Source organism: Pithys albifrons, chromosome 3 (genome assembly GCF_047495875.1).
Source record: "Pithys albifrons albifrons isolate INPA30051 chromosome 3, PitAlb_v1, whole genome shotgun sequence".
NCBI lineage: Eukaryota > Metazoa > Chordata > Aves > Passeriformes > Thamnophilidae > Pithys > Pithys albifrons.
This window is the reverse complement of record NC_092460.1, coordinates 11,769,184-11,783,014: the sequence shown is the minus strand read 5'-3', so window position 1 is coordinate 11,783,014 and position 13,831 is coordinate 11,769,184. Positions and strand designations below refer to the sequence as shown.

Genomic DNA, 13,831 nt, shown 5'->3' with positions numbered 1-13,831 from the left:
CAGATAAGTCCCTGCCTTTGAAGTGTGGCAGGCGGGCAAAAGCGCCCTCCTCTTGTAGCTGCTGCCAGCCGCTGCGAATTAATCACAGCCCTGCACAGATAAGAGTACAAAGCCTGGCTGAGCACTTCTTCTGCCCAGAGGAGGGGCCTGTGGGGGACTGCTTGGGGACCCAGGGTGGTGCTTGAGAGCCTGGAGGTGACAAGAAGTAAGACTTGAATGGGAGAGCTCATGGCTGCAGAGCAGTGAAGAGCCACCTCTTCCTGGTGGTGGGCTTAGGAGGTGTCCCTTGTGGTGAGATGGGGTCTATTGGGGACCTTCTCCATGTACTGCCAAGCATGTGGTTTTGGTCCTTCAGGGAGCCAGTGGCCCACCCCAGCACATCCCAGACCCCAGCCAAACTTCTGCTGGCACATGTGAAATGCAAAAGCAGCCTTGACATGTCTGCAGCTGCCTTCTCTCTCCGGCTGTGGTTCCTCCCTCTCCACCTGGTGTCCCTGGCCCAGGGTGAGCTGTCTTCCACTGTTGTCCTTCTCTGGACATGCTGCCAGTGCTGGATGGCTGCCAGGTCACAGCTGCTGCCCTGTCTTCCTGCCTGTCTTTCCAAAAGACAGTCCTGGGGAGATGTTCCTCTCTGCCTTGTGCCCATTGCTGGGGGTGGTAAGGACAGTGTGAGGTTTTACTTGTGGCAGTTTGGGCAGTGGTTATGACAGTGGGGAGGTGCCTTCTCAGTTGGACAAGCTTTAAAGGTGTCTTTCCCAGGGGAGAAGCATCCTGCAATGGACGGAGCTGGTTTTCAGCAAGGTAACATGCTTTCCTCCTCCAAAACCTTATATGGGATGGCAGCTCCTTTCTCCAGCCAAGACAAGATATCCCCAGGAACCCTCTCTGTGTCTCCTGGGAGAGGACTTTGCATCTGCCTAGCTGGGGCATGCTGTGCATGGTCACTCATTACACCAGGGTTCCTGGAGGTTGGAGTGTTGCACCCCATCCTTTCCCTCATCCTTCCTTTACCAGGGTTCTCAGCTTCTGGGGGTCCAGGTCTTAAACCCTTTCCTCTTCAGAGTGAAGTTGTGCTGGGTGCGCACCCCATGGGATGGGCTCCTGGCTTGGGTAAGGAAAGTACGCACATCGGTTTCTGGCAGAGCAGCCACTGGGCTTGCTTTGAGAGGATTCATCCGAGCAGGGAGTTTATAATTTCATGCCTCTGGTCTTCTCCATGTACTTACCAAGGCAGCAGCCTGACAAGGCGACCCTTAATCCTGCTTCTCGGCTTTGGTACAGCTCTGGGATCCAGCTTCCCCTTGGGGCTCCTGCAGCCCCTGGCAGGAGGCAGCACCGCCGAGCTGCTGCCTGAAGCCAGCCTGAGGCAGGCAGGAGCGAGGGCAGGAATCCTGAGCAAGAAATTAGTGTGAGTAATTATTAGTATTGGGTAATTATATCAGCGTCAGGATGAGGAGAAAGGTTAATATGTTTATTTATTTATTTATTTATGATAAATGTCTTTTCCCCCGAGTGGGAATGCAGGCAGAGTGGGCAGGAAGGAGTGTATTTCCGAGGGGGGCTGCTCTGATTGTACTGCATCCTCTCCCCCTTCCCCTGCTCCCAGCTACCCTATGGCTGCAGGGAGGGGGAGGAAAGTGGTCCCTTTTGGTGCATCCCTTGTGCTGCTCTGCCATGTTATAATCCAAACAGCCCATCCTGTTCCTGCCAGCCAGCACGGGTAAGTTCACATCAGGCTAATCCCACTGGAAGGGCCCAGAACCTGATCCTTGGGTTCCCACCTCATGTCTGCATGGCCGTGGGTACTGTGAGCATTTGGGTCCTGCTTGGTGTGGGACAATGCTCGGTTCTGTGTGCTGTGAAGTGTTGTTCCTCAGGGTTTGGGACTGGGACCAGCACTGTTTAACATCATCTTTGTTGGTGACAGGGACAGTGGGACTGAGTGCACCCTCAGCAGGTTTGCTGATGACACCAAGCTGTGTGGTACAGTTGATACGCTGGATGGCAGGGATGGCATCCAGAGGGACCTTGACAGGCCTGAGCAGGTGCCTGTGTGAACCTCATGAAGTTCATCAAGGCCAAGTAAAAGGTCCTGCACCTGGGTCAGGGCAATCCTAAACACAAACACAGGCTGGGCAGAGAATGGATTGAGAGCAACCCTGCAGAGAAAGACTTGTGGGTGTTAGTTGATGAGAATTTCAACATGACGTGTCAATGTGCACTCTCAGCCCAAAAACCCAACCATGTTCTGGGCTGCATCAAAAGCAGAGTGGCCAGCAGATCCAGGGAGGGAATTCTGCCCCTCTGCTTTTGTAAGAGACCTCTCACCTGCAGTGCTGTGTCTGGCTCTGGGGCCTCCAATATAGGCAATGTTGGAGTGAGTCTGGAGGAGGCCATGAAAGTGCTCAGAGAACTGGAGCACCTCTCCTATGGAGACAGGCTGAGGGAGTTGGAGTTGTTGAGCCAGAAGAGAAGTCTCTGGGGAGACCTTAGAGCACCTTTGTGTAACTAAAGGAGCTATGAGAGAGCCAGAGATGGATTTTTAACAGTGGTGTATAGTGATAGAACAAGGGGTGATGGCTTTAAACTGACAGATTGCAGGTTTAGGTTAGGTACTAGGAAAAAATTCTTCACTATGAAGGTGCTGAGGCATTGGCACTGGTTGTTCAAGGAAGTTGTGGGTTCCCCATCCCTGTGAGTATTCAGGGCCAGGTTGGATGGGGCTTGGGGCAGCCTGGTGTAATGGAACCAGGGAATTGGAACAGTGGGTTGGATCTAGATGAGCTTTGAAATTCCTTCCACCCAAATGTTTCTGATTTCCTCATGCTTACAGAGGAGCATCAGGATGTGTTTCCCTACCATGAGCTAACTCAGAATCTCCCTCTGTGCCTTGCACTTTGGCCAACCAGAAAACAACTTGATTACCAGGTCTTCCAAATTTCATTTTTCTGAATTCCAAACCCACCTACAGAGTATCTCTAGCAGGGAGAGAGATGCTAAAGAGGAGAGTTCTGTGTGTGCATGGCCCCCCCAGAGCATCCTGACATGTGTCAGGCTGGGATCCAGCCTCTTTTGACTACTGAGAGTATTTTTAGGTGCTTTCTGGAGCCTCAAATTAACTGGAAGTGCTTCATGTCTGTTGTTTTTTTAATACATCTCTTTCTCTTTCCCAGCACTGCACAGTGCAATAATGTAATGGGGAAATTACCCCTCTAGTTAAAAATTACTGCCAGCGCGACATCCAGCCATAGATCTATTTTAGAACCAGGGTAAAACTATATCGATTATTTTGTGCCGCAACTGCGGCCCATAAAGGGACTAGAAAGGTGTGTTTGTCACATTGCCATATAGCAAGGTGGGGAGATAGCGCCTTGCTGGGGAGGGATGTGGATATTCTCTGTTACCCTCCTCAGAGAACTGCCTTGGACAGGACTTTGTAGGGGAGAAACTGAGAGCTGGGAGGGAAGCAACCTGCGAGGAGATGTGGGGTGGCAGGGTTTGCCTCTGGGGGTGATGCTGGGTACCACTGAGCAAGGGACACTGCAGGGCAGGTGTGCCACACGGCCCTGTACTACAGGTGTCTGGGGCTTGACCTCCTCTGATATTTGGAGTAGGAAAGAACATGGTCCTGGACCTGGGCAGGAAGATACCCCCACACAAAGGGCAGGCAGAGGCTTTAGGCACCTCCAGCATACAGTGGTACCAAGTGCAGGGGTGATGGGGAGCACAGTCTGTGTAGGGGTGTAACAAAGGATGCTGAGAAGGCGAGTTAGTACCAGGACCATTTTGGGTTATGATGAAGGCTCTTCAATCCTGTGGCAGGATGTACAGGGGGTTTTTGGCTGTGCCATGGGCTCTGAAGAGTTAGCCTGGCCCTGCAAGCCTGGCCGCCACATCCCTGGGGAGAGGGCGGCCCCTTTGCTCACTGCTATGCAGGACTCATCGCTCTCTGGTTGCTCAGGGGTCCCTTTCTTAATTAAATACATTTGTTTTGTAAAACTGCCTAAAAATAATCCGGGGCTGGTGCATGCAGGAGGCTGGCAGTGAATCAAAGGCGCCGTTCTAATTAAACGGGCCCGGTTTGTTTGTGAGCCGCATACATTTCCATGCTAATCAGCTGCACACCGGGATCTTGCTTTCCCGACCCGTATCCTCCTGATTGGGAACTGTGCAAATGCTGGCAGCAATTTATTGCAGGAGAGGGACGAGGTGGCTGGGATGCTGGAGTGGCTGCCGTGGGAGCGCAAGGCTTGAGCATGGCTTTACTGGGTTGTGGGAGTCGGTGCAGTGACCGGGGCAGGGCTGTGGGACACACAGCAGTGGATTTGCCCCCTGCTGTGGAAGGATCCCGAGTCCTGCAGATGGAGGTGTAGGACCAGGTCCCTGTGTGTGCCAGCAGCAGCATGGAGCTGATCCTGGGCAGTTTACTCCATTTTGCTGGGCACAATGCTTCGCTGTCTGCTGCTGGATTTTTTGCAGAATGTGGTGCTGACATGGTCCCCGTCCCATCTCATGGGATCAGACCAGACCCCCTGAGCCATTTCTCTGGCACTGCCTCCCTTGAGGCTGCCCTGTGCCAGAGGACAGCCTGAATCTGGGGGTATCACAATGCATGTCTTGAAGCAGGAAGTATCTCTGGCTCACGCAGGTGGGAATCAGGTTATGTCAAGGAGCAGAGCTGAGTTTAGCCCCTGTCTGGTGTGTGCCTCCAGCCCTATGGTGCCTCCTGACATGGTTATCACTGGTGCAGCCAGAAACTGGTGTACTTAGGAAGAGCTTTAACGTAATTGTGAGCCGTAAGGGGATTAAATCCTTCGCTGTGTTCCTGCTCAGGGAACAAAGGCGCTTTCTGAACCTCTATTGACCCCAGACTTCCTTGAGACCCTCTTGACTTCCCTGATCACGAGTCCAAGTGTTTCCCCTGATGGATGGGGAGATGTGAGCCCTGGCTGCGTGCGCCGCAGCATCCTGCCTGCAATGTGCAAGCTACTTTTGGTACTGCTGTGGCAAGGTGGGATTTGATGCTTTGCTGTAAGCTGGGAGCATATCTGCTCTGTGCCACAAGTTGGAGGGGCTTTGGAGCTGAGCAGCAGTGGGGGAGCAGGGCAGCATACAGGGAATGCAGCATGACGATCAAGGATTGTGGCCTCCCTCCCTGGAGACAGACAAATGCCATCAGCAAGAATGTGATGCAAATGCACCAGACAAATGCAATAAAGGAAAGAAGGCATTGCAGTTTGATCTTCTGGAAAGGGTCAGGATTTTTGCAGAGCAGCTGCTACTTTTCTGTGCTGCAGGGGCTGTGGCATGGCCACATTGGTGTGGAATGGCGGGCGGCATCCCTGGTGGCACAGATTCCATATCCCACATCCTGAGTGGGGACTGAGGTACATGTGTGATCATGCTCATCCCCCCTTGCTCTTCCCACAGATCCTGGTGGACTTGCCAGCTGAGAGGAAGCACCAAGCTCTGCAGTACGAGAATGTTGTGGCTCATGAGGGTAGCTCCATCTTGCGAGACCTCGTGCTGAGCCCCGACCGCCAGCACATCTATGCCATGACTGAGAAACAGGTAAGGGGAGGAGACTGCAGCCCATCTGCTCTCCTAACTTGGCAGCTCACACTGCAGGCCCAGCCTGCAGTCCTGTGTGCCAGGAAGCCTTTTGGGCAGCTCCCTGGTGCGGTTTATCCTTTACTTCCTGGGACTGGGTTTAGCTTTCAGTAGAGAAGTTTGCAAATTTTAATTAATGAGTTCTGCCCCATGGCAGGCAGTGGAGAAACTGAGGCACACGTGTGGGGCGTGCAGGCAGCTGGCTGGTGCTGCTGGCTCCTCGCAGTGGGTGAACAGGCAGCTCCTTGCAGGCTCTCTCTGTCACCCCTCTTCTCCTTCCCTATCCTTAATAAAGCCCACTCTCTTCTCTACTACACTGGGTGTTATCAGAGTGCTGGTGGAAAGTAATTAAATGAACAGTTGTAACGGAGCTCGAAGGGCTTGGAGAATGAGGGGATTTTAATCAAATCTGGAGGAGCAATTAATAAAAGACTGGTAACCCTTTCCAAGCAGGGCTGCAGCAGCTGCAGGGTGCCTGGCCAGCACTGGGAGCCAGTGTGGGGCTGAGCCTGCACAGCCCACTCCCAAACCCTGCAAAGATGCAACGTTGAAAGGAGCTTGGTTGGAGTAAAAGCATCTCTAGTGTGGATGTGTTGCCTGGAAATGTGCTGCCTGGGTTTGGGAGAGGAGCGGGCAACAGGGAGGGGCTCAGCCTGCTCCCTGCTACTGCCTCCCTGCTAACAGGCCAGGGTGAGTCTGTGCTGAGTCTGTCTTGGCAGTGTCAAGGTGTGGGCACAGCAGGGAAGCATGCAGCCTGTCCCTCTTCACTCTGTGCCTGTGCCCTGCAGGTGACACGTGTGCCGGTGGAGAGCTGTGAGCAGTATGAGAGCTGTGAGCTGTGCCTGGGCTCCCGGGACCCCCACTGCGGCTGGTGTGTCCTCCACAACATGTAAGTACCACAAGATTGTCCCTGGGGCCATGCCAGTAACCTACAGTTGGCAAAATGTGTCTGTCCTCACTGCTGGCATCCTTGGGGACATCCCTCTTAGACTTGGATCCCAAAATGCACAGGGCTAGATTGGTTCAAGGGGCCTATCATCCCTTCCTGCAGTGCTTGGACTGTGCTTACGAGCATCCATGTATGGTAGAGTTGCTGACAGGGTCTGCTTATCCTGCCCATGGACTCCTGGGTTCACCATCCAGTAAGAAAAACGCAATATAAAACACCTCCAGAAATCCCAGGGGAGAGCACAGCTCCTGTAAGGGACCTGGGCACCCAAGATCCCTACCTGAGCATCATCTCTGTGTCATACAGTGTTTGCTGTTCTGTCAGCCCAAAGATGTGCAGGACCTTGGGGGATTCTCCTCCTCACCGTTGTGCTTTCTTCCCTCTCCAGATGCTCGCGCAAGGACCGGTGCGAGCGGGCGGATGAGCCCCAGCGCTTTGCCTCCGACCTGCGGCAGTGCGTCCAGCTCACGGTGCAGCCCAAGAACATCTCGGTCACCATGTCAGAGGTCCCGGTAAGCCACCTCTGCTCCCCTCAGACTCCCACCCCAGCCACCTCCTGACCTTCTGGAGGCAGTGCCTGGGGGAGGCAGCAATTAAAAGTAACTAATGACTATGTGACAAATAGTGAGAAAGGAGAAGAGAGGTCTGAGACAAAACACAGCAAACTGCAGGGCATTGGTGAGGTCTGGCCGTTGGCTTCATATTGATGGAGATAATAAACCAGTTGATGATTATTCAGAAAAGACACTACTGAGCAATAAATATTTCTCCATAATACAAGCATGACCATGAGAAATGCCATTCGTGGACAGCACTCTATCTAGTTCAATAGCCTGTCTCTGACCCTGGCCTGAAGTAGGTATTTTGGAATAAGACTTCGATGCACAACTCACTGCTCTCTCTCTCTCTGTGCAGACAGAAAGGATGATGGACTTCCCTGAAGTATTTTCTAGGCCATTAGCACCATGAAGAGAATAAGAAACAGCATATAGTAGCAATAAACTGCCAGGTTTGGGTATCCAGCACTCAGGAATCCTAAAAAAGTTAGCCAAGGAGTTCTATGCCCTGAGGATATTTGTAATAATATAACTTTTTAATAAATAATTGAATGTTGAAAAAAGCCCTAGAAACAGAAAAGGTGCTCATTTTTTTTCTTGGATGCAGAAAGGACCAAATGATTAGAGACTGTTTAGCTGGATTTCAGATTTAGAAAAGCTAAAAAGAAAAGAACAGGTGCAGGATACTCCTGGTAAAGATTTAAGGATGGAAATATAATTTATGCCAGTCAACGGGGTTTTATGTTTGACAAACCACATTTTGCTCTTTGATGAATTTATGACTTGAATTAGAAGAGGGACTGTGGGGATGTGATGTCTTTAGGCTCCTTCAAGGCATTTGACTCTGTACAACACAACGTTTTGATTAAAAATTAGCATTATACAATATTGATAAAGCACGTGTTAAGTGGATTAAGAACTGGCTCCATGACAGAACTCAAAAAGTCCTCATCAGAAGGGAATTGTGACTGGATGGAAACAGTTTGGAAAGCATTTCTGCAGAGTTAAATGTTCTTTGGTAATGTGGAGATAAATGTGATGCAGTTGCAGATGGACCTGCTGGGATGCTGGTACTGGAGGATGGAATGGGTGAGAGTTCCTTCAGAGTGGTTGAGTTTGAGTGTGGCTAGTTTAGCAGAGAAATTGGGGGTTGATATTGCTAAATCTGAAGTTAAACATGGATGGAGATTCACTTGGTGTCCTGGAAGGTGGTGCCGGGGCTGAGCCCTCACTGTGTGGCTCTCGATGCACCTTGGGTAAAGCAGGAGCGGGGCAGTGTTTTCAGCCTTGGGGAAGTGTTTCCGTGCTGATGGCAGGATGCTGCACGGAGGTCTGGGATGGTTGACATGGGGATGCTGTGTTTGGGCTGGAGTCCAGCTTTCAAAGGGAGGGACTGAAAACCTCCCGTAAACATCATGTAAATGAGTTGAAGGCTGAAGAAAATGCCTTGCAGTGAGAGACTTCCAGAGCTCAATCTGCTTAGCTTATCAAAAAGAAGATTAAGAGGTGACTTGATTACAGAGTATAAGTGCCTTTACAAGGAGCAAATATCAGGGACTAAAGGGCTTTTTAATCTATCAAGGAAAAGCATAACAAGAACTAATGGCTGGAAGCTGTGAAAAATTCAAATTAGAAATAAGGCAAGTGTTTTGTAAAGTGAGAACTGCTGACCCTGGGGATGACTTTGTGAAGGAAGAGGTGGATTCCTTCCCTCCTTGACTCTCTCAGAGTTGGTGCCTTTCTGCGAAACGCACTTCAGCCCTGATGCTGTGCTTGGTCTCTGTAGAGAGGTGAGGGATAATGGCTTGTGGTGTGGCAAGGGCAGAGGATGAAGGCTGTGAGTTGTTCCATCTCTTAACCCATTTAAATCCATGCTCTTTGCTTGAGTGGGGAGGTACAGGGGTGGGGCTGTCTTGCAAAAGCCCAGAGCAGGACTCCACGCCATGTGTGGTGGCCGAGGAGGGGTTGTACAGCTGGTCTTTTCTGTTTGCTGAACTTATATGTAATACAGAGGAAGTTTTTTGCTAGTTTTACACTTGGCAGATACAGAGGAGTTTTTTTGCTAGTTTTATGTGTTGATGCTCTCACCACTCCTCCCCAGCTGGTCCTGCAGGCTTGGAATGTCCCAGACCTCTCGGCAGGAGTCAACTGTTCCTTTGAAGACTTCACCGAATCCGAGAGCCGTATTGAGGATGGGAGGATCTACTGCAGCTCTCCCTCTGCCAAGGACGTCATCCCCATCACCAGGGGCCGTGGTGAGCTTGTGATTAAGCTTGTGTTTGGGAAAAAAGCTTGAGACAAAACTTGTCCCATGTGTTGCCCCACAGGGAGATGTGGAGGAGGACAGTCCTCCAGTGACAGCAGTCTCAGTCTTGAACCCCAGCTGGGTTCTCTGGGTGTAGGGGCAGAAGGAATTGCTGCTTATGGGAGGCTGGGCCTTGGTCTCCTGCAAGCCATGCCCACAGCTACTTGGACACAGCCTGTGCCAAGGGAGTTGGAACTAGATGACTCTTAAGGTCTTTCCAACCCAAGCTGTTTTATGATTCTCCTTGCTGATCGCTCCTGGGCACCCTGGCCCCATTTCCTCCTGTGGACTATCCCTGGCCAGAAGTGTTAAATCTCCCTTCAGTACCACCAGTACAACCCAAGGCACCAGTCTCTATACCAGGAGGTTGTGTTTAGCTGTAGGGGCTCAAAGCTGTACTTGGGCTCTCCTGTCCTGTTTGGTGTCTGGGTGGGGGTGAGTGAATGTTCTCTTTTTATTGCCACATTTGGGGGTTTTGTTAATTAACTGACTGAGTGGGGATGCCCAGCTTTCTCCAGCCCATCACAAACCTTGGGCTGAATACTGGGCTCTGGACTATATCCTTTCTGATGCCTTTTTGTGCCTGGGTCTCTCAAAGGGGACAAGCGAGTGGTGAAGCTCTACCTGAAATCCAAGGAGACAGGGAAGAAATTTGCCTCTGTGGATTTTGTTTTCTACAACTGCAGCGTCCATCAATCGTAAGTAGCCTGGACTTTGTGGGAAGGCTCTGGGAACAAGTTGGTGGGATGGTGTGAGACTGGGAGAGAGAGTTCTCAGCTTTCTGATGTTGCAAGAGGAAAGGGCAGTTGAGTACAGTGGTGTTTACAGTGAGAAACCTCCTCCTTTTGCCTGTGTAAACTGGGATGGTGACCAGAGCACCCACAGTTGGTTTGGGGGTGTGGGAACATGTAGCATCAGGCCAGAACCTCACATAAAACCAGGGCTTTGGGTTTGGCAAAACTTCGGAAGAAAAAGCGAGTTTACTGCATTGCAGACTGTAGCAATCAATCCATGTGACTGAAAATGGCAAGCGTCTTGTTATTCCTGGAAACAGTTAATAGGAGTGGCTTGGCAAAGCAAAAGGAGAAGCCTGTATTTTCCTGCCACAGTACCTGCTTCCCAGACTTGCTGGAGAGGGAACTGGAAAGTTACAGCAACATGGGATGGAACATGCTGCATGTCCTGGGGCATTTACACAAGAATTTCCTAACTGGAAGTGATTGTGAATTTGCTTTCTTGTCAGGCTGCTGTGAAATCTACTCCTGTAAGGGTTTTTAGGCAGCTTGAGATATGCATTTGATAAAATAGAGGAGGTGTGGATTATTGATGTGCTGTCTAAGCAGGGTGTCTGAAGTCTCAAACCACAACTCCTGATGAGGAACTGCAGACACTGCTTGAGCAGTGGGCCATGTCTGTGCTGTGGAACCATAGGAGTTGATGCTGGGTTGTGTTTGGGCAAAAACTTTGGAGCTCAAGAATGCAAGTGATTTCATTACTCTGCCAGAAACCTCCCATGGATGGTGACATGCCAGCTGATCAGTAATTAGAGATAAGCAAATGCCGAGTGATCTCTTTTGGGTGGCTTTTTGCAAAGTGTTAAGCCTGGCTCAGGGGCTCTTGCTGGAGTTTGCTCGTCCAAAGCCTGTTTGCACTTTGATGAGGGAAAAACAGGTGAGATGCAGGCACCTGGATGGGCACCTACAGTGAGCTTCCAGAGGGATGTGTCAGAGGGGAGCCCCTGCAAACCTCCTGCATCACAGGAATTCCTGCCCTCTTGCTCTTTGCTCCTGGGAGTGCTATGCTAGTGAGGGCAGAGAGAGTTTGCAAACTTGACTTTCTCCCTCACCTTGACTCCGAGATGAGCTTTGTCTCCCTTCATGTCCTGTGGTTTCAATAACATTAGCTCAGCTTTGGCTCAGACTGGCTGCATGTCATTATTTTGCAAATCAAAAAGCAGATCTGACTTTTATTTTTCTAAATGAAAGAAAGATGACTTTTAAGTAAAAATGGCATCAGTTTTGGTCCAATCAGCAGTCTAGTGGGAAGAGGTGGTAAGGGAATTGGCATTTTATTTTATGTGCCTGACACAGAAGGGGGGGGAAAAAACCCTATCCCCCCCAAACAAACCTACAACAAAGAGCCCTGACTGATTTATTACTGCGTTGATGTTTAATTTTGGATGCATTATTTAAAAAGGCTAATTATGGATGCATTAATATTTATGGGCTTCAGTTGGAGCTGATAGAAAAGTCCATGTTCTAGGCTGGTGAACATTATTATTATTTTTTCTATGTCTCAAGAGTTTTAGGGTTTGGAGGTAGTTTTAACTATGTGACCTGCAGTCGAATCATAGCCAAAGAACATGACAATACCTCCTGGGATGATGCAATAGTTTTAAATACCATTTGCAGACAGGCGTCTTTAATGGATCTCTCTGGAGTTAATAGCCTTTCAGATCCAGGTTTCATATTTTGTGGAGGAAAATCTATACGTCAGCCTGATAAATTCTGTATTAGTAACAATATGCTTTTCCATGAGGCTAATGTTTTTCCTGTGGAGATCTCTGATCCCTGTGCATTATGCTTTCTTTTCATATTTGGGCAGTTTTGCTTTGGTTGGAAGCCAGAGTTCTGCATGTCGAATCATTTCTCAGCTGAGGATGAAATGTTTAGGTGAGATTTTTCAGATGGTTGTGGAGAGATGGGAGGATTATGCGGCAACTCTTTGCTGATGTCAGCTGGGGTAGCTCTAAGGAAGCCAAAGCAGCTCCACCATGTGTGCTGGGGAGTCTGACCCTTCTTATTTTCAGCAGACATCTGGAAAGGCATTAGCAAAACGCACTGCTGAAGCCCTTTTGCAGGCTGTGGGGCTGGTCCTGCTGCTGTGTGAGCATCCTGGCTCTCTTGTTTCCCATCGCTTTGCAAAAACTCTTCTTCCCATTCGTTTTAAAGGACTTTTGGAACCCACCTGGTTCAGGGAGGGCTGGCAGAAGGGAAGATGCAGACTGGCATCACTGACTCATGGGGTACTTTGTGCAGGGTCTCTGGGAGTCCTGGTCTGGAACTTGTTCTCTCTCTGAGGGCTCCATTTTTTTCCAGCAGAGTCACCTGGGAAGCTTCTGGGTGTACCAGCTTTGTGTACCACACCCCATCAGACTCAGGGCTCCTGTGAGGCTCAGGCAGGTGTTTCCAGTCAGTGGCATCTTTTGGTCATCTTGCTCCTAAAGGCTCATGCGTCAGGCAGGGGATGCTTCTGGCTGAGCTGTGGGAAATTAACTGAATGTGGGAGTGAAAACCAAGAGTTCAGTGCAGAGAAATGGGGCTCTTGGAAAGGAGGATGTGGGTGGCTGCCAGCCCATGGCAGGGGAGCAGGGCTGCCCACGATGGCTCCCCTGCATCTCCTGGAGACAGGCTCTGGTTCCTGGTGCAGAGGACGGGATGAAAAACGCCATGGCGGGGACCAGGGTGGATTCTCTTGGGGATTTCCGATGGGACACTGATCAAGCGCAGACATTTAAAGACTGCTCAGCACCTTTGATTGTCTAATGAATCAGCCAGTCCAATGTGTGCGGGGGCAGATGTTGAGGTCGTCTTTGTTGGTGTTAAACGCCCTCTTCAAAGCATTTGTGGGGAAATGAGTCCCCTTTCAAGATAAAGACCTAACACCAGGCTCCCTGCCTGCCTCCGGCAGTCCCCGTATTTGCTGGCAAGGTGGGTGATTGGGAAGTCCTCACTGAAAGCCAATGAGCCATTCCAGGGAATGTATTTCTTCCTGCTCTTTCCATGTTTCCTTGCTGAACTTCTCCTCTGGAAACTCTGTTTCATAAATCCTGTTGCGGTTTGGCTTTTTGGAGAGTGCGGTTGTGGAAAGGGAGCTGGCAAGTGGAGTGGGAGGGGAAGAAGATGAGAGCCTTTGGTGCTTCGCTCAGTTTTGTGGGCAGATTTTGCAGTGCTGCTGTTTTTTCAAGCACCAGCATGCCCAGTGCATCACCAGACTTGCTGCCAGCATGTCCAGCCATTGCAGTGTGACAGCTGTGACACCTAGGTCCCATCATCTGTGGGGTGCTGAATTTCTCTGAGGCTGGAGCAAGGGCAGACATACCCAATGGCTCTAACTCCTCCAGGCTGCCATGACACTGCCATGGCTCTATCTGACAGGTGAGGCTTTCCCTTTAAGCCTCCATTAAGTAAATGGGATTTTAATGCATGTCCCAAGGGCTAGGAACAGCGGGGCTGTGTCAGTAAGGCAGGGCTGGGCTGCTCTGGTGGCCGAGGCACCTGCTGGCACCTGTGGGACAATGTCAGTGCTCGTGCCACTGTGCTTCTCACTGCAGCCTTTCTGTCTGCCTGCACACAGTGTGGCTGCCTCTCTTCTGGCCCAGCGCTGCTCGTTTCCAGATGCTTACAGATG

The 13,831-nt window shown here is 50.5% G+C and overlaps 1 protein-coding gene across 3 annotated transcripts in view; it reads left to right on the top strand.

The window, feature by feature from the left end:
- PLXNA1 (plexin A1) overlaps positions 1–13,831 on the top strand; it is a 116,448-nt gene that overhangs the window by 45,144 nt on the left and 57,473 nt on the right. For all 3 annotated transcript variants that reach the window (XM_071550472.1, XM_071550473.1, XM_071550474.1), the window contains exons 4-8: positions 5,431–5,571; positions 6,399–6,499; positions 6,948–7,071; positions 9,218–9,371; positions 10,020–10,119. In XM_071550472.1, the coding sequence (XP_071406573.1) occupies positions 5,431–5,571; positions 6,399–6,499; positions 6,948–7,071; positions 9,218–9,371; positions 10,020–10,119 (620 nt within the window). The remainder of the gene's footprint in view (positions 1–5,430; positions 5,572–6,398; positions 6,500–6,947; positions 7,072–9,217; positions 9,372–10,019; positions 10,120–13,831) is intronic.